The sequence below is a fragment of the Phalacrocorax aristotelis genome, chromosome 8 (genome assembly GCF_949628215.1).
Source record: "Phalacrocorax aristotelis chromosome 8, bGulAri2.1, whole genome shotgun sequence".
Taxonomy (NCBI): domain Eukaryota; kingdom Metazoa; phylum Chordata; class Aves; order Suliformes; family Phalacrocoracidae; genus Phalacrocorax; species Phalacrocorax aristotelis.
The window spans coordinates 21,554,371-21,581,790 of NC_134283.1; the positions used below are offsets into that span (position 1 = coordinate 21,554,371).

Genomic DNA, 27,420 nt, shown 5'->3' on the forward strand with positions numbered 1-27,420 from the left:
ATAAGGTCTATTCTTAGCTCTCCAACAGTATATTCAAATCTTTAAGTTCTGCAGAATTTTCCATTTCAGATGTTCGGGCTTCCAGAGGCAGCCTGCTGCTTATCCCATGCATGGCATTATTCCTTTGATACATAATCTGAAAATTCAATTATAGGAGCAATTACTGATTTTTCTGAAATTTACATTAAAGTTTGATTAAGTGAGAATTCCCACTGGACTGATCAGCAACGAGACCAAAATTAAATTGTGTTTTTAATAGCTTTGCCATGTTGCAATGCATGAGGAGTATCTTGAGTGTGAAAACCTGTTGCCAAAAATCAAAATTCTGAACACTGAGAAATGAAGGACGTATTTCAGTCATCGTAAAAATGAATAGATGCTGCTCTAGTGCCTGAGTGTGGCCAGACTAGGTGGTGTCAAAGGTGCCTTTCCAGTGGCAGCATCAGAGTGGGTGCTTCTCATTAATTATACATGCAGCTGAAATAAAGTGGAAAGAAGATGGGGTCCTAACCCTTTGGTGTTACAAGGTGCTGAACAGCATCACATGGAGGAGCAAGACAACAGGAAAACAACCACTTCTTATCTGGAGCTGGATCAACAGCAGAATGATACGGCATTGTCATCCCTTGGTAACCCCAGAGACCCAGGGTGCTCCAGGCACCAGTCTTAGATGCCTTGCACCAGAACTAGGAGAACGATGTCCATTGTGGGCGTCTCCAAAATGCACATAAGGGTTACTGATTGTGAGGCACATGCACCTAAAAGACACTTTTACAGGGTGTAAAGTTTTCTCCCTTATAGCTAAATGTAGTATGAACCCAACTTATTATAGGCAGGTAAACATCTGCCTAATTTTGCCCTCCCACAGATTGGACTAACATCTTAAAACACAACACTTGCACAGGCAGTTCATTCGCTTCTGCAATCTGTAGGTGTAAAAAAAGCAAATTAATTTTAAGCATTTGCTCAGGGAACCAATGAATCAGTAAAGAGTAGAAGACAGATGCAGATATATGTACAGTTGCATCATCAGTTAAATGACTGAAAACAACTTAGAAACACAGAGCTCTGTCAGCTGCTTCTTTACAAGCTTAGTAAGAAGGTACAGTGTCTGTGCAAGGTCTCTCTTCAGACCTTGTGCCTTCTCAGTCCTTGCAGTACCCAGAACTGTGTTTCTTAACAGGGCTGAAGATGAGGATTTGGGTGCTTTCCATGTACTGATGACACAAAGCTGTTTAGAGAAAGTAGGGAATTTACTAAAGGGGAGTTGAAACATATGAATTTGGTAAGAGACGTTAACATCAGGGAAACACACATCCTTCACAAACTGTGAAGCTCTTTCTATTTGCACTGTGGCAATCAGTGTCTGGGCACAGGAGCTATCATTCCCCCAATTTTCCCCCACCCCCACAGCATCACCTCATCTTCCAGCATGGCATTGAGGAGTAAGGAAAAGCACAGAACTGTCTTTTAAGCTTCAGCCTCCATCAAATCAGGACTTCCTGACATGGCACACTAATGCATAATGCATATGCACTTAGGGTGCTCCCACCTCTTCCTCGTGTGGAGGGGTTAATCGGTGAAATGAATTGTGTCGTGGCGGGGCCAGATTCCTTTAGAAAGCTCCTCTCCCCTTCCAGAGCCTCTGGATTCATGTCTCTTAAATAAACACACTTCAGAAATCTTTTGGAGTGTAAATAAGTCAGGGCAGCAGCAAGAAAGCAATTGCCAGTGAATAATTTGTAGAGCTGCTTGCAGCTGGCCCATCCTCCTGGGCCAGACCTGCTGGTTGTCAGTGCCCCGTTTATACCTTGTTGATCTTGGCACGTAAGCTCCTTCATTTAAAGAGGTTTCCATGATCCCCACTCATTTTTCCTCCACCTTCCCTCCCTTTTTGAGCAGTAATAGCCAAGACACCGTTGACTGTGAGTACTTCAAACAATAACCTTCTGAATGATTTAGCAACGCAGCTCCTTCAATAACAGGTTCCTCTTGGATGAAATACATTCATATTTATGTAGGACAGAGGTTTTGGAATGCTATTAAATTTACATGGCGAGCTGGCAGACCAGCCATCTTCATCTGATACAGAGAGGGAAAAACAGCCTCTTCACAGCAGCAGGGAAATATTTACGAACACAAAAATTCCTGCCAGTGTTTGTTACCCCAGCTGGGGGATAAGGACAGTTAACATTAAAATGGAAAAACTTACTAGATTACGAGTCCATCAGGCTGGCGTGGTGGGGTGGGATGGAGAGTTTCATGGTGTAGGTCATGCACAGGCTTTTTTCACTTGTTTCACAAGCCCCTAATGTTGGAGGGGGTCTTGTGTGGCTTCTCACAGAAACGAAGAAGGAAGAAGAGGAAAAAAAACTTACTGAGGTGCAGTGAGGGTGGGTGGAGATATCACATCACACAAACTCTGTTTTGGGGATGGATGGGCAGGTGAAAGTAGCATGACTAAGGGTGAGGTGAGGGGAATTAGCACTCCCATGGAGGAAGCAAAGCTCAGAGTTGTGCACGGAAGTCAGGCAGAGAAGGGGACCAGCACCTGACACCACAGCACCAGAAGGATGCTCGCTGCAGAGCATGGTGCCTTAGGAGTTTGCTATCCCTAGCCCAGCAACGTGCACAGCTTGCAGATGGATTTTGAAGACAAGACTCACCAGAACCATGACAATAAACTGAAATCGGGTTGACACAACATTGCTGGTTGTAGACCATGAACCCTTCAGCTGAGGAGTCTAGAGGAAGGAGACAGACTCATTTCTCGGAGCTTCAGCAGAGCATTAGCTACAGATGCAGCCATATGATTCTTAGTCCAGCCAGAGAGCAGAAGAACCTTGCATGGAGCTAAAGAATGAGCCAAAACACAGACAGTGTGGGGCCCTGCTGCAGCACAAGGATGGGCTCTGATGGAGGGGAACGTGGGCCCACAAGTGGCATGTCCCCACTTTACCTCCCATGTCAGGACTGGGAGCAGAGCTGCTGGAAAGCTCTTGTACCACCTCCCCATCTCAGTGGGGCATGATTGCCGAAGACGTGGCACCTTGGCACTGCAGGTTCAATGACAGGTAACCATGAGAGTGGGTTCGGCATGAGCAAAAGGTCCAACAGGAGTAGCTGTGCTGACTCTTCTGCAATATGGCACCAACACGGTCACTGACAATGACCAGCCCTGTGTGTATTTGCGGTGTCTGGGGCCAGGGGAGCACTGTGCTGCCCTTGAGCTAGGCCATGTTCTCCTGCTCTGTGGCACCATTCCCTGGCTTGTGAGCACTGGCAAGCCAGTGCATCAGCTACACCACCAGCCTGGTGTCATTTGAAACAGTGGTGCCAAGGGCTGCCCTCTCCTCCAGCAACTCAGACCAAGCCAGGATCAGTGTGCACAAGGACAGATCACACAAGCAGGCTTTTCCAGCAAGGACAGAGAGGAGGGATACAGGACTGCCAAGCACAGAGCGTCCTTCCCCACCTCAGGGCTGGTCTACTTTTCACTTCAGCGAGAGGTGCCCAGCACCGGCTAGAGAGATGCAACCCCAAGCAGCTGACTGCCTGCAACCTTTGAAGGGTCTCTGGCATTTTTTTATGAGAGCAGAGAGGCATTTACAGTGGCACAGTGGCCAACCTCCAAAGCGTGTCTCCTTAAATATTCTTCACAGTGTCGTGAGCTCTAGAATTGCCAAAAGCACTGGAGCAGCTCCAGCTGAAACAGATATCTTGGTGTTATTCATTTGGCAAAGCAACCTTTTGACCTCCCATCCTAAACTCTTACGCATGGTAACTGGGCTGTTCAATAGCCCCTGTATTTAACCCCAGTGGTGACTGCCTCCCAGCCATTTGCATGGTGGTGGCTCCAAGGTAAATAAGTAGTTTGCACGAAGTTATCTGGGATCCAGAGAAGTACAGAAACGTATGATTGCTTTATTAAACTCACTGGGCTGTAGGTGGCAAATAACTTCAGCAATTCCCAAATGGCCTCAAAACAGCGGCAGCAGAGAGGCAAATTAGTCACTTTATGCTCTAAATACTTAATGTCAATGCTGAAAATGAAGACATGGGAGAATGTCCTAGAGAAGAAGATCAGGGTGCTGCCAAAACCAAACCCCATCCTCATCTGGTGTAAATCAGTGCAGAGCAGCAGCAGAGCCAGCACAGCAATGTTGGTTTACACCTGCTGCCCAGCCAGTAACAAGCATCGCTGACCAAACAGCATTACAGGAGAGTGAACCATACGATGCTTGACGTATTTATACTGAAAACCAACAGTTTTCTGTTGTTTCTGACCAAGTAGAGTTTGAAACAGAGGCAAAAAAGATGCTTTCAAACCTGCTGCCCACTGACAGGCCATGGGGATGTGAAAGGCACAGTGTGAGGCTTTTCTCCTCGGTGTGGGAAATGAGGGGAGAGATAGGAAACTGGCATTGTGGAAAGGAATTTTTAAAAAATAAATGACTAACAAGTACAGGCTGTGGTGTGCCTTGAGAAGGATCAATGCAGCAGCTTTCCGACGTGAGCTAACTGAGGCAGCAGTAATGCAGATGGGGAATGGTGGAGCCCGCGGCTTTTGCCCTGGGATGGGCAGAGCAGGAGCCACTCAGAGCTGACCAGTCCAGCCGGCAGGTATTGTATCCGTGGGCTTTGAGCTGGGAATGGAGCCTGGCACCAGGCTTTTTTATTCGTTTGATGAGCTCCTTTGGCAGCTGAAAGGACGCTTGGCAGCACCAGGGGCTTCACATCTTGTTGAGCTGAATAGGAGGGAGCAGAGTTTTGGCAGGGACAAAAGAACATACCACTGCTCCATGAATGGCCTCATTACTGAACGCTGTAGATCGCAAGGAGCAGCAAAGAGCGATGAAGAGCTTTCTTCTGGTAGGCAAACACAGATTGGAAATGCATTTCCAGCTTGACCTATTGCTCTGAAGATAGCAGCTCAAAGGGAAGTTGAAAGCTTGACAGTTTTCATCTGTGGAGGAGATGTGAGCATGTATTGTCTATCCCTGGGCTGTGGGTCTGGAAGCCAGCCTGTCTATGTGTGTCTGCCAAGAGCAAGCAAGTGAGCTAAGCCAACTGAAGCAGAAGGGTGGTACAGAAAATTAAGGGGCAGTTGGGTTTTCAGGTAGGGGTTGGAGTGCCCCGGGCTCCTCAGTAGGTGCTCCTCAATGGGTGCTCAGCGCATGATCCTGTTAGGACCAAAGGTAATAGCTGTATTGTCTCCTGATCATGACTCTTGAAAAACTAAAACAACACGAGGAATCAGCCAGCAAATACTCTGAAGAGGTAGCTGGTCACCCAGCTGGCTATATTTTAGCTCTAATTTATTCTATAAATTTATTACAATATAAATCAATACTATTTATTTATTCAGACATCATGACAAGACTGTCCATGCAGATGCCATTAGTTACCTGAGCAGATGCATTTTTAAAGACGTCTAGGTGAGAAATTTTTAACAAGCCAATAATAATGTATCCTGCAAAGTCTATTTTCTCTATTGTTAAATCCAAGCGATGGGATTTTCAGGAACATTAATTGCTCCACATTGATAACAATCTACAGCCGAGCCTGGTGTGAATCAGGGTAGGTCTATACCAAGTGCTTTGGAAAATCCGAACCCCTGTATCAATATTATGAACTATTTTGAGAGCTAGTTGTAGAGCGTGGCACAAACCACACACTATATGTCATGTTGAAGTAGGGTTGAGCACTTTGAAAGAGTATTTGCAGATGACAACTTGATGTGGTCTGTGGGAATCATTTCACATAGAAGTGAAGTTCAGCCATGTAAGGATGAAAGTTATGGCAGTGAAAGGTGATCCAGGAACACTGCAAAGGAGTTTAGGGCACAAAACTATCAAGCGTGCAATTTACTTGGTGCGCACTTGTAGTAAGAAGGAAGAATTGGGAGCAAGAGGGTAAAATTGCTGTACTGGTTTTGATGCAGATGTCCAAGTACCATGCTTTCCTAATTCTTAAAATCAAGTCTCGTCCCTGCCAGTACATCCCCAAGCCCCAGGACCTCACAGTCATCCAGGGTTGCCCCCACTGAGTGTCCCCTAGGAAGACGGGAAGCAGAGTGACACATCAGCTTGGTTGTTCCTCAGCTTTTCCCACGCTGCCCTCCACCCTGCAGCTGGTGACTGCAGGCAGGGGGCCTGTCGCATGCCCAGTCTGGCTTGGTTTCCAGGTGGGGCAGATGTGGTGACAGCAGCCAGGCCTGCTGTGCTTCCTCACAGGCAGATTTCACATGGCTGGAGGCAGAGCCATCCCTCCATCTCAGTGGCCAGGGCATGGCAATAAGGGCCAAATTCCAGCCTTGCTCCGCTGTAATAATTTGGGAGGTATTCCCTGGAGCTAAGCTAAATTAAAACCATTTCAAGGAGAGGGAGTGAGAAGCAAACATCATCTCAAAGCTTGCTCAGATACAGCTCTGAGTAGCATAGCAAGATGAATAACAAATAGCAGTCGTCCATCCCTGTGGATGGATTTGCTCTGCCCACAACAGAGGGTGCAAAATAAAAAAAAAAAGTGCGAGGGGAGCATTTCCCAGCAGCTTTCCCTCTGCTCTACCTCTTGCTCACATGGTATTGATTGAGAGAAGGTACAAAGGAAAGACATTAGTTAAATAAAATGTTTTAACGTCAGGTGGACATCAATGGCTGAGTTGATCATCATCCCAAAGGGCCTCTGAGGAAAAGGAGAGGGAGAGGCATGAGCCCGAGGCTGGCTCCAGCCCAGGGCAGAGACCAGCACCAACACACACCAATGTCCCCTGTCCCTCCTGGCCACCCCAGGGAAATGCCCAGGCTCCCTCCTCCTCCCCCTCTCTCCCTGTTGGGAGCTCTGTGTTGGTTGTGCTGCCAAGGAGCTGGGAGCCAGCTCCAGGGGAGCTCCTGACCCAATGCCTGTCACATTCCCAGGGCATCTGTGCCATCTCCTGGGACATGGAGGAGAAGCTCCATCAGCTCCCTTGGCATCACGATCCCAAGCTTTTAGGCGTTCCTGTCAGACACAAAGGAAAGGAAAACCAAGAGCAGGGCGTCTGCAGGCAAGCGTCTCGGCTGGCGCTGGGGAGCCTCTCCCCTCCCAGTCTGATATGATCCCCATCAATTATCTCAGGCATTCTACTGTGGCAGTCACTTAAGTAAGGGCAATGTGCATGTTAAATAGCAACACGGTGGAGCCACAGACCTGCCCACCTGCCCTCTTCGAGGAAGGGTGCTGTCAGACAGGGGCCATGGGTGTCACCGGTGGGATGTGGTGGGCAGAGGGGACTTTGTTTCCCCTGTGCCTGAAACCTCAAGTCTGCTATTCTGCTATCTGGGCAGCTAGCTTGAAAAGCCGTAGGAGCAAAGCCATCATTGCAGCCATAGTGAAAAATCTGATTCTGCAGCTTGGCTTGCACACAGTTATTCACATACTGCACAGCCCTGGAAGCCTTAAAAACGGGTGAAAACATGTTTCTTTCTTAATGGGAAGAGCCAGAGTGATGCTCCTGTACTCTGGCACCTCCCGTCTCGCTGCCCTGGGGTGTGGAGGGGAGGAGGCACCTCCTGGGGTGGGAACCTGGGTGGTTCAAATCAATAGCATGCTGCAGCCCTGGCTGAAAAGCTCCTGGGACCCAGGAAGGCTCTGCCTCGGACAACGGATTATTTTTAACCAGTTCGAATCTTCAAACACTGTAGGTTAAAAAAAGGGGAAAAGAAAAGAATAGCTGATTCGTGCAAGCTCCCCTGCTCCCATTAAGTCGGTGGAAGTGGTGCTGTGCATTTCAATGGGGGCAGGACTGTGCTTCTCATGAGATAAATTGCACCCTGTCCCTTTGCATGCTCTGTGCAGCTAGTCCTGGCTTGCTCAGCTTTGCTCTTTCCTGGCCCCCGCTACAAACACCCCTCCCTCCCTGGTACGCTCCCCAGCAGATTTTTTTGTTGTTGTTGTCATTGAGCTATTCATTTTCCATAGGCTGCCTTCATTCCCGTGGCCTTTTGCAGCTAGGAGACAAGATGTTGCCTTGGAAACAAAGCCCCTTAGATGTTTGGAGTCTCTGGGATTGCTCTGTCTGCTCCCGAGTACTTTTGGGTTATTTTTATTAACCACACAAAGATGCAGCAGGCTCATAGCCAAGGCAGAAAGTAGCCCTGGGAGGTGGAGGGAAGGCAAGCGTCTTACTGGCATCGCTCACTCCGCCGGGGATATTTTTTTGCAATGCACCACAGGCTGAACGCCTGTGAGAGAAATGGCATCTCCAGAGAGTGCTGCGCACGCAGGGCTGATCCTGCGGTTGGGGATGGCTGCAGGCAGGAAGAGAGAGGATCGCCGGGAGAGGAAAAGCAAAAGTAACAGAGAAGGGAAAGAAAAGAGGAACTAAGAATGGCAGACATTTGGGTTTGTCGGGGTTTCTCACTTTCTGACTGACCAACCATGCAATGGAGGGACTACCACACATGCTGCTGCTGAGTTGTACATGGTAGCTATAGGCCCTGTCTACTTATATTAGAGGAAATTGGATTTCCAGACCCTTTAGACAACCATGAAAATCTCTGCTCTGAGGTTTTCTTGTCAATTCTGCTCTGTGCTGCAGGTCGAGTCGGGGCAGCATAAGCAGACCCCCAGCCTGAGCTTTGCTCCTGGCCGGGTAGCTGGAGCATGCCAGCTCCACCTACCCCAAATCTGTCTGCAGGAGAGGTCTGACCCCTGTGCAAGGGGGCTTTGGGAGGCGGTGAGAGGCTGCACTGTTCCCATTTCCCCTTATCCAGAGGCATCACTACATGAGACTGCCAAATTCCAATTCCTCCATGGAGAACATTTCGGAGTAGGCTTTTATTCCTTCTTCTGCAAAGAGGTAAAAAAAGAAACACAACAAAAGCCGATTAAAAGAAGCTCCCTAATCCCCTGCTGGCACTTGAAATATTTCCAAGCCAGCAAAAGCATTCCAGAAAAAAGGGAATATACATTATTCTCAAAAAAATAATAAATGCAGTATTAAGCCTATGTCTTGTTTCTCATGTCAACACAGTCCTTTGCTCTGTACAACCATGAGGGAGGGCTTCCAGCTGCAGCGGCTGCATGACTTGCTGAGCCAGGGAGGCTGGCACAAAGAGGGGAGCAGCAGAGGGGAAGGAATGAAGGAAGGAAAGCACTGAAATAGGATGGGCCTGAGAGATGGCAGGCAAGGACTGGCAGCATCACACCCACAGAGGTGAACTCCACCAGGTCACAGCTATGGGGAGGTTCAACCATGGTGCTTGAGATGTTGCAGCTATTTCCCTTCCCAACTACTGACAGGTGCTGTGCCATCCCCACCATCTTGTGGGGTTCCAGGTGCTCTGCAATGGCAGCCAAATATTTTAGGGTGGAATCCACATACTCCCCATATGTATCACATAGGATTACATGCAAGGGAGTGACTTTGCTCTTTGGTGGCATTTTCGGTCATAGCTGAGATTCACAGATGCCCAGGCTAGTAGGATGCTCACAGATTTTCTTATCCCTTCTGGTGCACCGTCACCAGAGCAAGGAATTCTGCCTTATCCTCACAAGTGTCATAAATGCCGGGAGCTTTTTTCCCCATTTTTGCTGATTTTCCTTGTCAATATTACATGATGCCCTGGTTACAGAGATGTAGTACTAATCCACCTATAGCAGGTTATGGGCTTTTTGTTTTTGACATTCTTTGAAGCTATATTTGTGCCAGAAGAATAAATAATAAATACACACAACAGTATCAAAGATTTCTTCCGGGCCCACAGCCTATTTGTGCCTATCCTTGTTAAGCCATTCTAAAGGTATTTCTCTGCCAGCCTCTTATTTTATGGCATATCCTGTCATCTAATGCTGCGCCTGAGGTCCCATTTTTCCACCTTCTGTGAAAAGAGCAGTTAATAAATAAAAGTTCCTGTTAATAGCCCCGAGAACAGCTTCCCCTGGAATGGCAGTGCTCACATCCAACCCACCAGATTCCCCCCTTCCTTCCCCTCCCTCCTCTCTCACTTCTCCTCTTCTCCTTCCTCCTCCCGTCCTCACCTCACCAAAGGGTTGGGGAGCTTTCTTGATGCTGTTGTAAGGAAAATATAGGACAATTTTTCTTTGCAGCAACCTGAAACAATATATAAGCAAATCTGTTAGTGTGTGAAGTGCCTCAGCTCTGGTAAGGAGGAACTTGCTGGAGGTTAGTCTCTGTAATCTCCGCTGATCAAAGGCAGAGCTCCTCTGAGCCTGTTATAAGCACCTAAGTCTTGATTTTGCTGGAGGTACAGCAGCACAGGAGAGATTTAGCAACAAATTTGTTTTGCATCCACTCTGAACTCTGGGCCTCCTTCTAGGCAGACACAGACACCTCAAAGAGCCACTTCTTACCCTCAGCCTCATCAGATGCAGCTTCCACACCCAGCAGGGCCTCAGCCAAATGCTCCTCCATACCTGGTCTTAGAAATCCTGGTCCTCCCTGCAGAGGAGGGTTCACAGGCAGCTGGAAGCTAAGAGGGAGGGAAGATAAACGAAGGCTGTAGTAATAAGTCACAGGCAAAACTTTGCTAACCAGCCTCTCAATGAATCATGTCTCATTTCAACCCATCCCCTCGTGGCATTAATATGATGCTTCTTGAGACCACAGAGGGCTCTGGGGTCACCCTGTGGCTCCATCACTGGCTGTGCGCAGCCACAGACCAAAAAGCAAAACATTATCAAACCAGTGCAGGCGAAGGCAGTAAGCATATGCGTTGCTCAGGCAGCTTTCTTGAGTATCTGCATTGGGTACTGGTGCCAGTGACAGCCCTAAAATGACTGCAGGTTTGCACACTTCCATTTGCATACTTCCATCACCTCTTTTTACAGAGGTTCCCCGGAAAATATCAATGTGCGATAGAGAAAGCTGGGTGAGGCAAAGCACTTCTGTCTTTTCTGAGGTCCCTCTTCACAGAGTACTTCTTTAAGCAAATAAGGAAAACTTGCTTAAGTTTGCAGAAGAAACTCAGTTCCCAAAGTGCCCTCGCTGTCTGACACGATATCCCTTTAGTTAATATTGAGCCAATTGCTGGGACAGCTCTTAAACAACAGTCCCAGTGTGTCCTCTTGCCCTGAGTACCTGTATCCTGGCCGTGTAAGTGTCAGACTTTACATGCCTTATTTTGCTCCTGTAATGTCCAGGTCAAACCTAAGGAAAATCCCTTCATCTGCTCCCAGCAGTGGTCATCTTGTAAGACATTTGGTGAAAGAGTACAGGACTGAAAACCAGAAAATTTGAGGTGGCGAGAACCCAAATTAAAACAGCAAATAAGCAGTGAATGAAGAACTTTGGATAAGAAAGTTCTCGTACTTATCACTAGACCTGGACAGAAATGTTTGATGAATTTTCTAAAAAACACACTAAAAGAAAACAAAAACATTTGTCAAAATCTACAGGTATTCATGGCCAAGAGGAAATTATGTGAAAATTTGGATAATTTTTTAAAAGGATTTTGCATTCCTGAAAGGCCAAAGTGTTTTGTTTTCATTCATTTTTCCAACTTTTCATTTGGAAACAAAATTTCTGCTTGAAAGTTGACCTACATTTAAAATAACAATACTGAGCCCTGAAATAATTAGAAACAAACCAAAATGTTTTGGTAGACCTCAAGGCAAGTGCTTTGGCTGGATGTGAAATGAAATTTTTCAGAGGCTTTTGGGTCCACAGAAGAATGCAGGGCAACATGTTTGATCCAAGATGATTTTTCACACCACCTAATTTTTCGGTTCTGCTGCCAAGTGGAAAATGCAGTATTATTTGGCTGCTGTGATACCTGCTCTCACACCAGCAATGTAAGAAATAGTTTTGAGACACCGTGTCAGGCAGAACGCTTGGGTATGGACACCAAGCCCACCAACTGCTGTAGCTGTTTCAGTGGAGAGCACTAAGAAATCCCTACCCACATATCCCAATTTTGGGTTATGAAGAAGAGGCAACAGGGAGCTGAAATTTAGCGTGACTGAGGCAGGGTGGGGGGATTTTTCCTCTCCACCTTGTTCTTAAGTGTGTATCTTCAACACAGATCACCAAGTAAAATAGGACCATAAAATGAAACAAGGCTCTTTCTGGTTGAAACACTATTGCTTTCTTCAGGGACAGATGACTGTAACCCAGTGACTTAGTCCTTCATCATACGAGGCACTGATAAATCTGCTGGATTAATTGTAGAGTGGAGATTAGCACCCACCGTTCAGCATCAAGCTCTGAGCATTAAACTAATTACTAGGTTCCAGCACTGCATGGCTTCCCAGCAGGAAGTCACTGCCCTATAAATCATCATACGCAAGTGGCATTTAGCCAGAGATGTTAAAAAAAATCAAGCTTTGTCCTGGGAATACTCCCACCATAGGGACTGCTCTCCCTTTCTGTTCCAAAGACAAAGCCTGTTTCCCCCATTGTGGTGGGAAAGCTTGGAAGGAAACCGTGTCCCCTCTGCCCTGCCACCATTATACAGTCTCCCAAAGGGATGTTGGTGTGGAAAATCTTAAAGACATTTGAAGAGTGGAAGACATGCAGGCTAAAGCTGTCAGTAATTCCCAAACCCGGAGCGAGTTCTCAGAGAATCTCCATCACTCCCACTCAGCTCATCCTCAGCCATCCACTTTGCAATGAATGTAAAATAGCCATTTATTTTACAAGTGCCCGGAGCCGACACAGCTTCCCCATTTGCTCTCCCACTGTGGGATATCAGGCATTTCCCTGCCATCTACTGCAACACTCCAGTGCCGTTACATTTTATGGACTTTTACCCAGCAGAGAGCTTTTTACAGGGAAGAGAAGGGCAGTAGGCTGCAAGGATTTTGTTCTCTCATCTTTATGTGTTTCCAGCCTCCTCCTCAGCACCGCGGCAAAGCTCTTCCCTGCAGAGCATGAAGCCATGCGGCTAATGTCCCCCATCTGTGACTCTCTCATCCCCTCCCTAGTGGGAAGCGCTGTCTGTGCCACATGGCCTGAAAGTCATCAGCAAGGGATGATGTTTGGGCTTGCAGATCCCATACCCAGCCCTTTTGCTCAGTGCTTGTAGGACAGAGAACCCATCGAAGCATCCTCCCTCGGAGGGACACTGGTGGAGTTTGCAGTGGCTCTCGGTCTCTCAGGGATGCCATCTTCTTGAATTAGAAATGACTGGGACAGACAGAGTGCCATTTTCTCAGCTTCTATTGCAGCTAGTGGGTCAGGACCTATTTTGAGACCATTTAACACATGCTTTCTGGCTTCCCCATCCTTGCTTGGAAAAATCAGGTCAGCTATCCACCGTGTTTGTCTCGCCCAGCTCAGGAGCGCTTCTTGGCATCTCAAGAACAGGGAAGAACCCTATGATATCCTAGTACAAAGGAAATTTAGGAAATTACTTGCCCTTCAGTGGCATCCCTCTTGCAGGTTGAGTTCTGTGTTGCTGGGTGGTAGGGTTTTTCCACCTCTCTGGGGAGTGAAGCACTATTTCTGGCAGGACATAGGGCTGTAGGAACCCTTACAATTGTGGTGGCCAACTGGCAATCCATGGTCTTAGCCTAGTCCGTGCATTACCCAGTCCCTGGATTGCCAGATAGTCAGTGGTCCAAGCAAACAGGCAATATTATTGTATACGTGTTGTAGGAGGGGGAAATAAGTTTATATGCACATAAGAGCTAGCAAATTTTATTTGTTCAGCTGCAGTATGATACAGAATGGGTAGGAACAAAAGTTGTACCAAATACAAAGAAACTGGCCTGCTTTAGAGTCATAATAATCTATAATATCAGTCCTGCTCAACATCTCCCCAGATACAAAGCTGCAGACAGAAAACACAGCAGTAACAAGGTTTCAGGATAGAGATCCTAGACCAAGTACCAGACACAGAGAAGTTGTTTGGCCAAGACAGTCGGAGGTGATGGGACCATCTTGGCTCCAGAAGGCTATGAAAACCAGGGCTTTAATAATTGCTAGCCAGACACCACAACCTTGGGAGGAAAGACCTGCATGTCACCATGGCTGTCAGGTTATGTTTTTTGTAAAAAATTGTCTGTCTGCCCACAGACAGACAGCAGCCCTTTGGCATTGTACCCAAGCCAACCAACCTTTTTGTGAGCTGTTTTACATGAACAGGGTAGAAGATGGCTAGCATGATGCTGTGGACTGCCAACCATCTCTAACTTAATTTGTTAGGCTTATCTTTGCTGTGATGCAAATTGCTAGAGAGCACCATGCTGAGCTTTGCATTGGCATAAACCACTTTTTCCCAGACAACTGGGATCTGTGTCAGGAGCTTTCCAGATCCACCACTGACAAATGAGTGCGGACAGAGGGGATGCAGTTTAGGTGACCACCTTGTGGTGTTCTCTAAAGGGATAGTTTTGAATAAGCCACTGGATAATTTTTTACTAGCTTGGTGCCTTCCAGGGTCTCTCTCAGATTGCATGCCCAGCAAACCAAATGCCAAGCAGAGGTGGGAAGCCTCGGTTAAGTGTTCTAAAGGTGGAGGAGGAAGGGAGAAGGTTGTCTCTGCTGCAATGCACAGCAGCTGCTTCAGGCCAGAGAGATTTCCACAGATTCAGAGGTCAGCTCTGAAACACAGATGTGTGAGAAAGAGGGGGTGAGTGAGGGGGAGAGTCATACATGTAACTTCTTATTCAGCATCTACAAAAACTCCTATGGACTTGGAGCTGAGCCCTGGATGTCTCTGGAAGAGCCATATTCACCAGCTCTGCTTTGTTTCCAGAATTCATTCAGGCTGCAAATGCTGTAAAAATAACTGGCTTTTGCTGTGATGCAGCCGTACTTCAGCTGTGAAGCAGGGTCCAGATTTCTGAGATGCTATCTTAGCAGGAGGTTTTCAGTTTATGAGCCATGTTCTGCCCCCAAGTTATGGGACCTTGTTTCTCACTGAAGTAGCAGAGGCACGTATCTCTGTGCCCTGAGGTCAGGATCTGGGTCCCCCAAGGAAGCCTCTCTCCAGGGACATCCTTTGTGGATGCTGGATTCTTTCAAGACATCAGTTTCCCTTCAGGTTCCTGGCTGGTGATGGCCACTACTCTTTTCAACCGTGCACTAGGTCATACAGGATTGTCTTGCTGATAACTAGTACTGTGCCTCTGATTTGTCTTGCACTGCCAGAAAAATGCAATGCTTGTCTCTTCCCCCCACTGCATGGATTTTCTGAAACGTTCTGAGATGCAGCTCTGAGTACAACCAGCCACCAAAGGAAAATGCCCCAGTGTTAACCTTTGAGATAGGCTGAGTGACAAGTATGATTAATCAGAGCAAATAACAGCAAAAATTATATTTACTGCGATTTAGTCCACCGAAAGGAAAGCATGGTACAATATGACACACTGGGTCCGCTCTCCCGTGCACGTAAGTCAGTGCAGCCCTGTAGGTGTTGGCAGATTTGTACCACATAGCTTCACATAAGGCTTTGCCTTTCCCTTAAATTCTGCCCTTCCAGAAAACTACTCCTTTTTGAAAAAGAAAGAAAAAAAGGTCCCTTAGTTAATGTCCAGGAAACTTCAAAGGATCAGAGCCAGGATTTATCCTGGGTGGTCTGAGAGATGGGGACCCAAGTCCCACTCCAGTGCAACTCTATGACAGGCAGGGAAGGAGCAGTTCTGCTGGTACCTTTGCAGGCACAGATCATGGCTGGTGGTGAGGAACAAGTAATTAGGGGTGATCTATATCTGTGTGATGAAAAATAACTAGCTTGCAGAGACAAACATAACGGCCAGTAATGTCAGGCTGCTAGGAAGTACCCCTCTCTCTTCCAGCAAGGTAACAAATTAATCAGGCTGTGTGGCTGTTGCAAGCAAAGTCACAAGTTTGCTTGCTGAGCACAGCCTGTGTGCTTGGTGACAGTGACATATGGGAGACAATTAAATAACTGTGGTTATGTCCAGGTTAGTGAGAAAACAGATCCCCTTATGAACTGGATTTATACCATGTGTCTGGTACAAAGGTAGACACAAAACCCAGGGTTAGAAAGGAGGCACACTGACTTCCTGCCAAGTTTACAAGCTTCTTGTTCACATCTGCCTATGGATTTCACTGTTGTATAAAACCCTCTCCATTTCCTGACTGGTGTGGAGGTTTGTTCTTTAGCAAGGGGTTATTTGGTCTTTTAGCTTGATGGCCAAGGCCTGGTTGTATAATTTCCCATCCCAGGGTTTTTCAGCTGTTTCCCCAAGCCAAGCCCAGCCAGCCAGCTCCAATTCTCCCGCTGCAGGTGGACACATTCCAGAGTGACACAGAGCTGAACAAATCCCACTCTTGGTAACAAACAATGCAAAGGCAATCAGCTCAGGGATTAGGGTTTGACCCGCTGTGGAAAATGCAAGCCGCTGGGAAGTGGCAGTGGGATGCATGGGAAAGCTGTGGGGATGGTCTGGGATGATCCTACTGGACAAGAACCAGCCTGAAGGAAACCAGCCCAACCCCTTGTCCTCCTCCCAGCCAGCTTGTACGGAGGGGATGGGAGACAGAGCGGCTGGGGAAATGCAGAGGCAGCAATGGAGGAAAAAGCCCTGCACCATTTTGTGGCTCCTTCCAGCAATCCCAGGGGCAGAGTGCTGCCTATTTTTAGCTCCCAAGGTAGCTGAAATACCACTGTGATATTCATTAACAAAAACCCCATCGGATGGGAACTGCAAGGCAGGGGTGTGGTGGGGGCTGGTTGGTCTGGTTTGTTTTGCTTTATTTAATTGCTGGCTTCAGTACAGAGGCAGAGCATGGCAGGAGGCTCAGCTCCTCTCACCTCGGGAAAAGCGGGAGTGCCAGACCCGGGGGAGGCGGGAAGGGAAAAGTCAATCAGGCAGTATTTAAAAATCTACCTGCTGTGCCCAGGGTGGGGGCTGGAGATTTTAATGTCATTCCCAGCTTGAGATGCAGCCTGGAGAGTGAGAAAAGAAAGGGGTATCTTTTCTTCCTGGATCCTTAATTGCTCGTTAAATCATCTAACAAATGCCTGAACTCCTGGAAGGCCCCATGCTCCTTGAAAGAGGGGCTTCATCCTTGGCAGGGAGGAGGAGTATTTTTTAAAAATACTCATTTTACCTGCTTTTTCTGGGGCTATAAAATTGAGAGTTCGATGGTTCACTCTGTAAAATAAAACTAAGTCTGGCATATTGTTATTATCATTCAGCAGGAGCAATAAACTTTCCTACCAGCCATTGCCCTGCACCAGCCTATTGACTCTCAGTCTGCCCTGCAGGCAGCTGCCTGCACTGCGGGACGGCAACCTCTCCCATCCCCAAAAGGGACCTCTGGTGACTGCAGCATGTGCCAAAATAATCCCCTGCCCTACAAGCTCAGCCCCACTTCTGGCCCAAGCAGACCTGATAACAACAGCCAGAGATGCTTGTCCCTGGTCACCCCCGTTCTGCCCTGTCACCACTGTTCATCTATGTCTTCTGCTCAAACCCTCTTGTGTTGGATCTTAAATCACGGGAGTGCCACAAATCTCAGTAGTGGAAAGAATGAGGCAGCTATTTCCCAGCACAGAAAATGTGTTGACCGTGCTGTTCCCTCTGATGCTTTGCAGAAAGTAACCTGCAGTTAAACCCACAAAGCTCGGAAGAAGCCCAGACCTTGCCCGTAACAGCTGGAGAGCTTCAAATGTGCTTTGCCATCACAGACAGATGGACATATCTGTAACTTACACCTATAATCTCCCTCTCAATAGTCAAGATAACATATGAAAGGCCTCCTGCCTACCTGAATGAAAGGATGGATGTTTTTTTTGCACCACCCATCCACAAATGGCCGGGAAGCCCTGAGCAGACCAGCCATTAGCAGGTTTTGTGTTACGTAGAGTCCATGAAAAGAGCAGAATTACAGCTCCAGAAGGGCAGGCAAACCATACTGATGATTTGTGGATATTCACTGAGCTCATGAAGCACTCTGGGGCAGAAAACAAGTTTTTGAAATTAGCTGAACCCTTCAAGGTTCTTCATTTGTCTTGGCTTTGAGGTGTGAGTCACCAGTACTGTTTCTCCAAAACGAGCAGAGTCTGTACAGAGGGCTGGGAGGATTTCCTGGGCACTAAAATATGAAATTAAATATTCTGCAAGACTTCATGTTCATAAAGTCTTCAAAGCATGAAGACTCTACCCCATTAAGTTTTATGGGATGGTGTCTCCATACAGTACTGAGACTTCTTCAGCCTGTAAAGACTGGATGTTCAGGGGACTTGAAGCTCTTTCTCTGAGCATTGAAATCTCCAGCAGCTTCAGCCTCCAGTGCTAGCAGTTTGGTGCCCTGCAATTTTTCAACAATTTCAGTGTTCAATAAAGAGAAACTGTAGAGAAGTTTTGATCCTGGACATGCAGGCCATGTCATACACCTTGTTGTTCACACCCATGCAGTTAGGTTATTGTGGTGCTCTTTAACATTGGCACTCCCTCCACTTTTAATTGTACCCATGACCTAAGAAATAATCTGCTTGCTTTGCCACAAAACCTGTAACATCTTGTCCCCAGTGGTCAGGCAGTACCCAGGGAGAGCAACCCAATCAGCAGTTGGGCTGTTCCCATCACAGCTGCTAAACCTGAGTGTCAGACAGGAGCATCAGCAGCACCTGGCAGGGCAGAGGAATGGGACAGAGCCTGTTACTGCAAAGAAAGCAGAGGGGTTCATGAGTTTGGGTGTCCTGCTTCGCAAATGAGCCACTGTGGACTATTACAGTACGGCTGAACCCAGCTATTCAAGGCTGTCTAGACATTCCCATCCTAAACCTGAGACATCTTCCAGACCTGAGTTGTGTCAGAACACTATCCTTCAGGAAAAGTTGCTGTTCCAGAGAATCACATTTTTCTCACCAAAAAAGATTCCATCTGAAAACGGCCAGCTGGCCCTGCCCTCACTGCCATACTCCTTAGCCACAGGAGATTCCTCTCCTGAGTCATAAAGCACAACAACTAGCCAAGGTGGTCTGTGTTAACATGAATTAGTCCCTCTAGCAGGAGCTCATAGCAAAGAACAAGAATTCAGGAAAAGCAATAAGCCAGCATCTGAAAAACATTGTTTCTGGAGCCTTTCTGCTGTCCTTTCTGACACAAACGGCCCCTACTTCAGCAAGGTTACACACTCGCTTAAAACAGGGTATGCGTCGCTTTGCTAACTATTTAAAATATACTTGTACATACACGAATTTCTTTCTGTTCCCAAGAAGCTCCACACATACACAGTGCCGACTGGTTTGTCTGCTGAATGGAAATATTTGTTGACGTGAGGTGGATTGCACAAATGACCTCTTTCCTTGTGGCTTACTTGCTCCATCCTCCTTTTGCCCTTTCTGATGGATCATACAGAGTGGATCCTAAAGCCCCACCCAAGAAATGCAGCCTTTTTACTCCTGACGATTTGGCAAACTGTTTCTGAAATCTCTGGCTCCCAATTCTGCCTTGAGCATCTATGTGACCTCTTGTTTCTTTCCTCTGCAGGCTGATGCCAAGATGGTCTGCGATGTCGTAAGTCGGATGGAAGACACAGAGCCCTTCTCTCCAGAGCTGCTGTCGGCTATGATGAGGCTGTGGGCAGACTCTGGGATCCAAGAATGCTTCAACCGGTCCCGGGAATATCAGCTTAATGACTCGGCCCAATAGTGAGTGTCCCTGTCCATAGTCTTTCGTGTTAAGAAGCTGCATTTGGGCTTGTTAAAGTTTTAACTAAAGTTGATGACCTCATAGCAGTGGACCTGAACACAGTTCTGCTTACAGACTGGGACGCATGTTATGTCATAGGCTGCTGCAAGGCAGAAAGGATCAGGCAGGACATTCATGTCCCCTCTGGCCAGTCTGGGGTCAGGTCTGTGACCCCAAGGCCAGGTTGCCAAACTGTTCCCAGACAGCTCAAGGTAGGTTTCTACAAGCACTGATCTAGCGCGCAGAGGCAGACCAACACATGGATGTAGCTGATGGCTTCTTCATTTGGCTGAAAGATAACAGAAGGGTGTGATCACCTGCTTTGTATAGCAGTAGAGCTTTTCTGATAGTCACACACTGTACTGATAGGCAGCTGGATTACAACCAAGGGTAAGGGATATCTTTGCTTTTACAGTGGCACTGCATTATTCTCATAATAGTTGGTGGCATCTCTGCTGCTAGGGACCACATGCAGATTTTTTTAAATGGTGATTGTCTGAATCCGTGTCTTTGGTTCATCCCGTCATAAGGACTGGACATCTACCCATTAAACAGTTGCTCTGGCTCTGAGGAAACCTTGAGTGCCTCCCCAGTTTCAGTTCAGACCCATTTCTGATGATAATTCATCCAATCTCTTTGCCTCCACCTGGGCAAGGAAACTAAAGCTTTTCATCTCATAATTTCAATCACAGCAGCTGTTGCAGTCAGGCAAAAAGTTCCCTGGCCCTGTTCTGTGTCCTGGGCAGCAGCAAGTAAAACGTGGTTAAGTACAAGCATAAGAAACAAGCAAGCATGGAGTGATCACTACCCTGGTTATACCCTTGGATCTTTTGGTAGTAGGGGAAATAGAGGCTTCCCCAAATGGTGATAGGGGAATGCTACATCTATGCTTTTGGCTTTCACAGTATCCTGTGTCAACAAGTTCACCAGCTGACTCATGCACTTCTGGACTTGTTATTGCATGTTTGGATTATCTGGCATCTCTGATTAGGGTTTTCCTGGATATCTATCAAAACATGACCCCAAGCACCAGCGTGGCTGCTGGTTTTGTTCTGTGTGGTAGGCCTGATCATCCCCAGTCTGCACCAGCTCCTCCCATCCAAGCTGGAAGGGCAGTTAGGGAGCGCAGGATTATTTCTGCTCTTGGAGTGCTGCAGCAGAAGGCGAATGATGACACATCACTTGGCATTGACCAAAAACCAAATGGGAAACCTGCAGATGTGTGGTTGGTGTCACAGCATCCTACCCAACCATTTCTCACCATGAACAACTACATCTCAGTGATGATCCTGACATTATGCTGCCTTTTAATGGTGGACATCCATGTTTAATCTATATTTCATTGCCTGTAACAGCAAAATCTGCCTTCTCTTGCCAGCATTTTTTTCTACAAAAGAAGAGTTTGATGGCATAAAAGTACCTTTAGAGATATAAATTATATAAAATGCCAGTCCTAATTGCATTACAACCTTGTGGAAAATTCTTCAATTGTTTTAGAGCCAATTACCTTGAGGAAAGTATTTTCATTTTCCTTCTGTGCAAGATAGCAGTTGAATATAATAAGCATAGCCCTCCCAATGTGACCAGCTGCTGGGCAATTCATCAGCAAGAGCTCTGAAATCACAAGCAGTTTCTGGACATCAACTGAAGAGGCTCTGTGCTGTGGTATTCACAGCAATATCAACGTGTGGTTGCAGCCCAGCAAAATGAATGTCGATGTCTTCAACAAATCTCTTGCATCTGGAGGGGGATGCATGATCCTCCATGCCAGGGGAGGGCTGTGCTGCCTCTTTCCTTCACCATACTGTGTATCGTGCTGTGGCGGGACACTTGTTTTCTCTGGGCTAGGTCAGATGGTGAAGCTGAAGATAAAAAAGTCCTTCACATTTACAGACCTGCTGCCGTTTAGGAACCTCTGGTGGTTCTGTCACCAGGAGCAGAGATGCTGTCACAGGGCAGGGCACTGTAACCTAGCCTGCTGCACCTCTAGGCCCTGGTGCCATCACACCAGATGGTGATGCAAGTGAGAGCTCAGTTGGCACTTACGCCCAGTGGACACCCAGCGAAAAGAGGCATATTTTTCATTTAATCCTTCAGTGCTTTGGGGTTGTTTTCTTCTGCATGAGTGAAAGATTTGAGACATTTTTCTACTTTTTCCCCCCCTGGGAAAGGGCTTATCTTTATTGACGCTGATACTGGATTTAAAGCACTAGCAATTACAAAATGTGTTTTCATTATGGCTGAGAAAAATAAATTCCAGGCAAGAACTGAATCTGAAGCTCCCCAAAGTTTGAAAAACAGTGACAGGCAGTGAACTGGACTAGCACTGCTCTTATTTCAGGCTTCTCTTGGTGTTAAGCCACAGGGACTAGTGCTTTGCTGGCAGGAGGGGAGTTTGCTGCAGCAGTCAGAAATCACGCTCCACAGCAGCTCAGCACATGTCGCAAAGCCTGAAGGCACCAAGCGACCACGTCCTGTCATGGCCAGCACAGGTGGGACCTTTGGGAGTGGCCCAGGCACTTCCCTTTGCCTGAGAAACCACCTGCTGAATGCCCTGAATGCTTTCTAGAAACCCCCCTCCTCTGCCTGGCTATTTCTAAGGAACCACGACTTGGGCTTCTCTGAGTCAGTGCTGCCATTGCCCTACATTGCTCTTCCAGTGCTTTACTTTGATTTTTTTTTTAAATGGTTCAAACAACAGGCCTTCTGTTACAGCCCCTGGGAGACCAAGTCACAGGCTAATCAACAGCCTGCAAGAGCTAGCAGCATGGCTTTTATTAGTGTATCGTTAATTTCACTGAAAATAGATTTAATATTTTGTATTAGCCTAAACAAGGAGTAATAGCTCTTCTCTCCTATCAAAGATGGGTAGGAGCATATTGCTTTGTACTCTGCCATGCATGCCTGCCTAATGGTGTGGCCTCCCCTGCAAAACTTTGCTTCTTTTTGGCTCTAAAGTCAGCCTGTCCTTAGCAAGGATTTCACAGCTACTGTGAAGGAACAGTAGAAAACAGCACTTTTGCAAAGAAAAAACATGACCGAGGAAGAGGGGAGGTTCTGTAATAGGCCTCCTGTGTCTTGGGCAGCAAAAAATAAAACCATAAGGACAGCAAAAGAAGGGAAGAGAATAAGATGTAGCAGTTGCTTTCATCTTTTTGTTACTGCATTTTTTCATCATTCCCTAAGGCAAATTTACGGGTGGGTTGAGTTCCACATTCCTAATCTCTTGATTATGTTTTTATTCCTACTTCGTCTCCTCTTCCTTTCTTATCTCCACGCCTAAGAGCTAAATCTACCTCTGATCATCAAAAAGTCTTGGCACTGATGATGTCTTTTTCTTTTCTAGCCAGTCTCTGTCTCTGGAAGCACATCCGTGACCCACATTTTGCTTTCAAATTCAGCAAAATAGAGTTTTCCAGCTGGTTTCCTTAATCTACTTTTGTTCAGATTTAAAAATCGTCTTGTGTTTCCTAGCCTCGATTTCCTAACTCGCCTGGTCAGTGGAGTACAGTGCATAGGGCAAGTTTGATCTTAACCACCCAGGGATGGGGACCTGCTTTGAACAGCCTCCAAACTTCGGGGGGGAATGGAGCAGACAGAGCATCCACATGAGCACCCGTTTTCCGTGCGCATATCTAAACAGGCACAGGCCCCACAAGATGTGTAGGCAGAGACAGTTTGCAAGTACACAGACACAAAAAAGCCAGAATCCACTCAAGTTATTCTCCTCCTGCTTCCAAGTACCTTGAAAGATCATTTGATAGTGCCAGGGCTGTGAAACTACTGTGAAAATGTAAAATATTTTAGGCCTGCATTCAACCCATCCATCTTCACACATATCAGAGGTGTCAGGGCTAGGAAGCTTGTTGCCTTTGGCTCTCTCCGTAGGGAGTGAAGGGAGGGAGAGAGGCCTCCAGAGAGGGATACAGACCTCACTGCTCATGGAGAAAGAGAGATGCAATTGCATCTGCAGCTCTACCATAGCTAACTGCAGCCCTGACATCTCAAGTCTGTGCCAAATTCCAAGCCCAAACTGGACCACACTTTTTGGTCACTCTGTCTTCAAGAACTCCTCTGGCAGTGCCTTAGAGAAAAGCTGCACCAAACTCAGAATAAAATACCGCAGTGCCTTCCTTCTCACCCTGTCTCATGTGGGACTGTTTTCTGATTGCTTTTCCTTGCAAAAGAATTGCCTTTGCATGATGGTATCACCTTCACCACTGATACTTATTGCATCCAATATGCCAACACATACTTCACCAGCAAGACAAACATTTAGACCATGAGATTTGCGGGACGTGGGCATTATGTACGACTGTCAGGACATCGTCTGTTTTAATGAGCTGCAGTTGTTGCTGGCTCTTTCACACTGAAGAAAGAAAAAGTACAGGTCAAGGTTTTGCATTAATATTCCCATCAGGTGCATAGATTCCATTTTCTCCTCACAGCTTTTGCATTAGAATATGGTTTTCTACGTGCCCATCTTACTCGTGCTTGTCACTTGCGTTCCCTTGCATTTAATTGGAGGGAGTGACAGCATAAATGGAACAATCCAATTTATTGGGATGACTTGTGTTGTGTTGTTTATTGAACAACCTACCTTTGTGTCTTGGAGCCCAAGCACCGATAAAGCAGAAAGCGAAAATATATCACAAGCAGAGTTGTAGATACATTTGTCTGGATTTATGGTTTAATTTACCCCCGTAAGTAAATATATCCACCAGCTTTGAGTAATTAAGTTCCCCCTACAATAAGCAAAACAAAACAACTCATAGAGGCCAGATCTGGTTGACTGGAATCAGCAGCCTTGCTCAGTTCCCACAGATGAGATGCTAATAGATTTCCACAGAGGAGCAGCTCTGCGATGTCTGCTGGTGCCAGGTTTGGATTAGTAAGTGCAAGGTGGGAGAGATGGGGGCAGGCTGATCATCAGCCTGTTAGAGTCTAGCAGGGCTTGGGCTTGGCAGAGGTCTCAGGCTTCCTTATTTTCCTCATAAATTAAGGAATCACTGTCTTTATATGGCTACACCTAGGCCTCAGTGTGAGCTGGAGGAAGGGCACAACAGTAAAGCCATCTTTGAAATCAGCTGGATGTTTTCCAGAAACTCACCCTCAGTCTTCATCCACCTGGAGACCCACCTTCACCAAAACTGGGTGCAATCTCTCCAGGGGCTGCCTCTGTTGGCCCAAAGCAGGGTGGACATCCCGTCACGGTATCTTGAGGGTGGGTGTTAAGCAATGTTAACCTTCCCATCCACCAGACACTGCCGGGACAGCATGAGGACCAAGCTTCCTCACCAGAAAACTCACTTGGGAGCAGGGGGAGCAGAGGTCTGCAGGAATCTGCATAACAGTGTTCCATCATAAGGCATTGCCCCTTGTTATAATGTCCACCCCACTCGGCCCCTCTCAGACACTGGCACAGAGATCTCTACCAGACCCACTGTCTCCTGGGGCACAGCCTCTCCGTAGAGGAGAAGCCACTCAGAAGCTTAGTCCCAGAGCTGGGCTCTTCCCTTTACCCTTTACAAGCCACACATGCAAGTCATCAGGGAAAGGGGGATCTGACTCAAAAGGCATTTCCTGGATGGAGCTCATGAATACTCTAAAGAAAATGAAGATGAAAGAAAAGCAGGAGGTCCTGTCCCTTGTGAACACCTGTTTTCTGAAGAACTATATCCCCTCTCGGTCTGTGTGAAAGTATCTGAGATGCCATCACCACCTCACTTAACTTCTTCCATGAAGAGGAGAAGCTACAGAGCTGGGCTTTAAAGTGGAGCTTGTGGCAGCACCCAGCGATGTGGGAACATCTAGTAAGGCATTCAGCAGCTGAACCAGAGCTCCAGTGCTTTGCTTGCTGCCTTTCCATCTGAAACAGCAAATTCTGCAGCCAGCTCCACTAAAAACTCAGCACCTCTTTAGGTATGGATCTTGCAGGCAAAAACTGGTGGTATGGTCATGTCACTTCTCCCCTCCTAATCCTCTTTTACCTCAAAATAATCTCTCTGAAATCTGTCTGAAGAGGCCCTGGAGATAACACAGACTGCACTGCAGGGAGGAGCAGAGAAGTTACATGATAGTTCATTCCTGCTACCTCCCTGTCATTTTTCATTGCTATGTCACATTGTAACAGTATTGTCTTTGGCCTGGGGATTAGTAAAATCTTGACATCCTGACTAAATAAATTGCTATTTAATCACCCACAATACCTATCCGGGCTGTCCCACTTTTCGCAAAGCTCCTACCTGAAAGGGTGGGAGCCAGGCAGTAGTTCACGCTGCCTGGAGGAGGGGACACTGCCAGAATTTGGGAACAATCTCTTCTCTTTTGACATTTTAGTTAGAGGAGGAGGAGCAGCCAGCACCATCGATAAACATAGCACAGGGCATTCACCCCCAAGGAAACCTGCTGAACCACAGTCTTGAACCCTGGATAACCTGATCTTATTGCTGACTGACAGACCCAACAGGCATTTCTTCCTGCCTTGCAAAGGGCTGTGGGTGACAGATTCAGTGCAGGAAGATCTGACTTCTTTTGGCTGAGTATTTGTGTATTTTTAGGCTGAAATGTCCTTATGAAACCAGCTGGAGCTGGCAGGCTGCCACCAAGGGTTGGGGTTGGGTTTTGGTTTTTTTTTTGTTCCGTTCAGTTTGGTTTTTCACTGCTACCCCTACTGCTCTCCGCAGCCCCCCTCACCCACCAGCTCTGCCTTTCAGCAGACAGTGCTCATGCCCTGCAGCTCGCCCACCACTGCTGTCTCCCACCTTTCACCCCAACCTCCTTCCCGCACCGGGAGATGGCAGTGCCAGGATGCAGCTCCACACCTGGGGAGTCCAGGTTCTGCACCTTGCAGTTTGATGTACTGTGCAGCCCCAGCTCCACCGCCACAGCCTGCCCTGCAAGACAAACAGCATCATTCGTAAGGATTAAGGGCAGGAGATGAAGTGTCTCCTAACAGCAAGGCTTTTGGGGCATCCTGTTGCTGTTTGAAGCTCCTTAGGGAATCGGGTAGCTTTAGCAAGGCAGATGTCCCTCTGCGTGGGTAATTCCTGCTTAATGCCAGCTAGTTGGCATCCAGCTCATCAGTCACCAGCGGCTGTGAGCCCTGTCCCCCCACAGCACATGTGGCCAGGTGGGGACTGGCCGGCTGCTCTGAGCCTTGTGGTTCTGCAGTGTGTCTGCAGGCAAAGCTGTCAGGAGACCACTGTGCTGTTGTTCTTCTCCACATGACTGGCGTCAGGTCTGGCACGATCTGCAACACTGGGAGGCAAGCACAGCAGCGATGCATGGTTTCCCTATGTATTTGCTGTCCGTCTGAAATCCTTAAATGGCAAAGAATGGCAGGAATGTGGGAATTTCTTTGTGGCCAGGCTCCAGGATGGACCAAGCCATCTTCCACAAGGGTCTGCAGGCACCAGTGGCGATGGTGTGACAGGGAAATGCTGCCCCCCTCCCCACGGGTCCTATCCCAGAAATCATCCCAGTTTGGAAGGAAAAGTTGCAAAGGGATTTTGCTGCAGTCAGGGGAGCACACAGCAATGCATCAGGAGCTCTTGGGCAGAGCTGCCTGCCACTGGCCGTAGGATGAACAGCTCAGGAGGAGCCACTCCAGCCCAGGACAAGCACTGCTGGGCAGGGCAGGGCGGCTCCGTGCACTCAGGATGCAGTTACCTCCGTTTTCCCCTCCTTCACATTTTCACAGCCACCAGTCTTTCCCTGCCCTGGGTTTCTCAGCACGACACTCCCCTCCCCTGACCACAGGAGGTGAGACTCCTCCATTGGTCACCCTGTCCCCCCATCCTTTCC

General features: G+C 47.4%; 1 protein-coding gene across 2 annotated transcripts in view; it reads left to right on the top strand.

The window, feature by feature from the left end:
* Nucleotides 1-27,420, top strand: part of GNAO1 (G protein subunit alpha o1) — a 146,369-nt gene that overhangs the window by 76,442 nt on the left and 42,507 nt on the right. For both annotated transcript variants that reach the window (XM_075101739.1, XM_075101738.1), the window contains exon 4: nt 19,414-19,574. In XM_075101739.1, the coding sequence (XP_074957840.1) occupies nt 19,414-19,574 (161 nt within the window). The remainder of the gene's footprint in view (nt 1-19,413; nt 19,575-27,420) is intronic.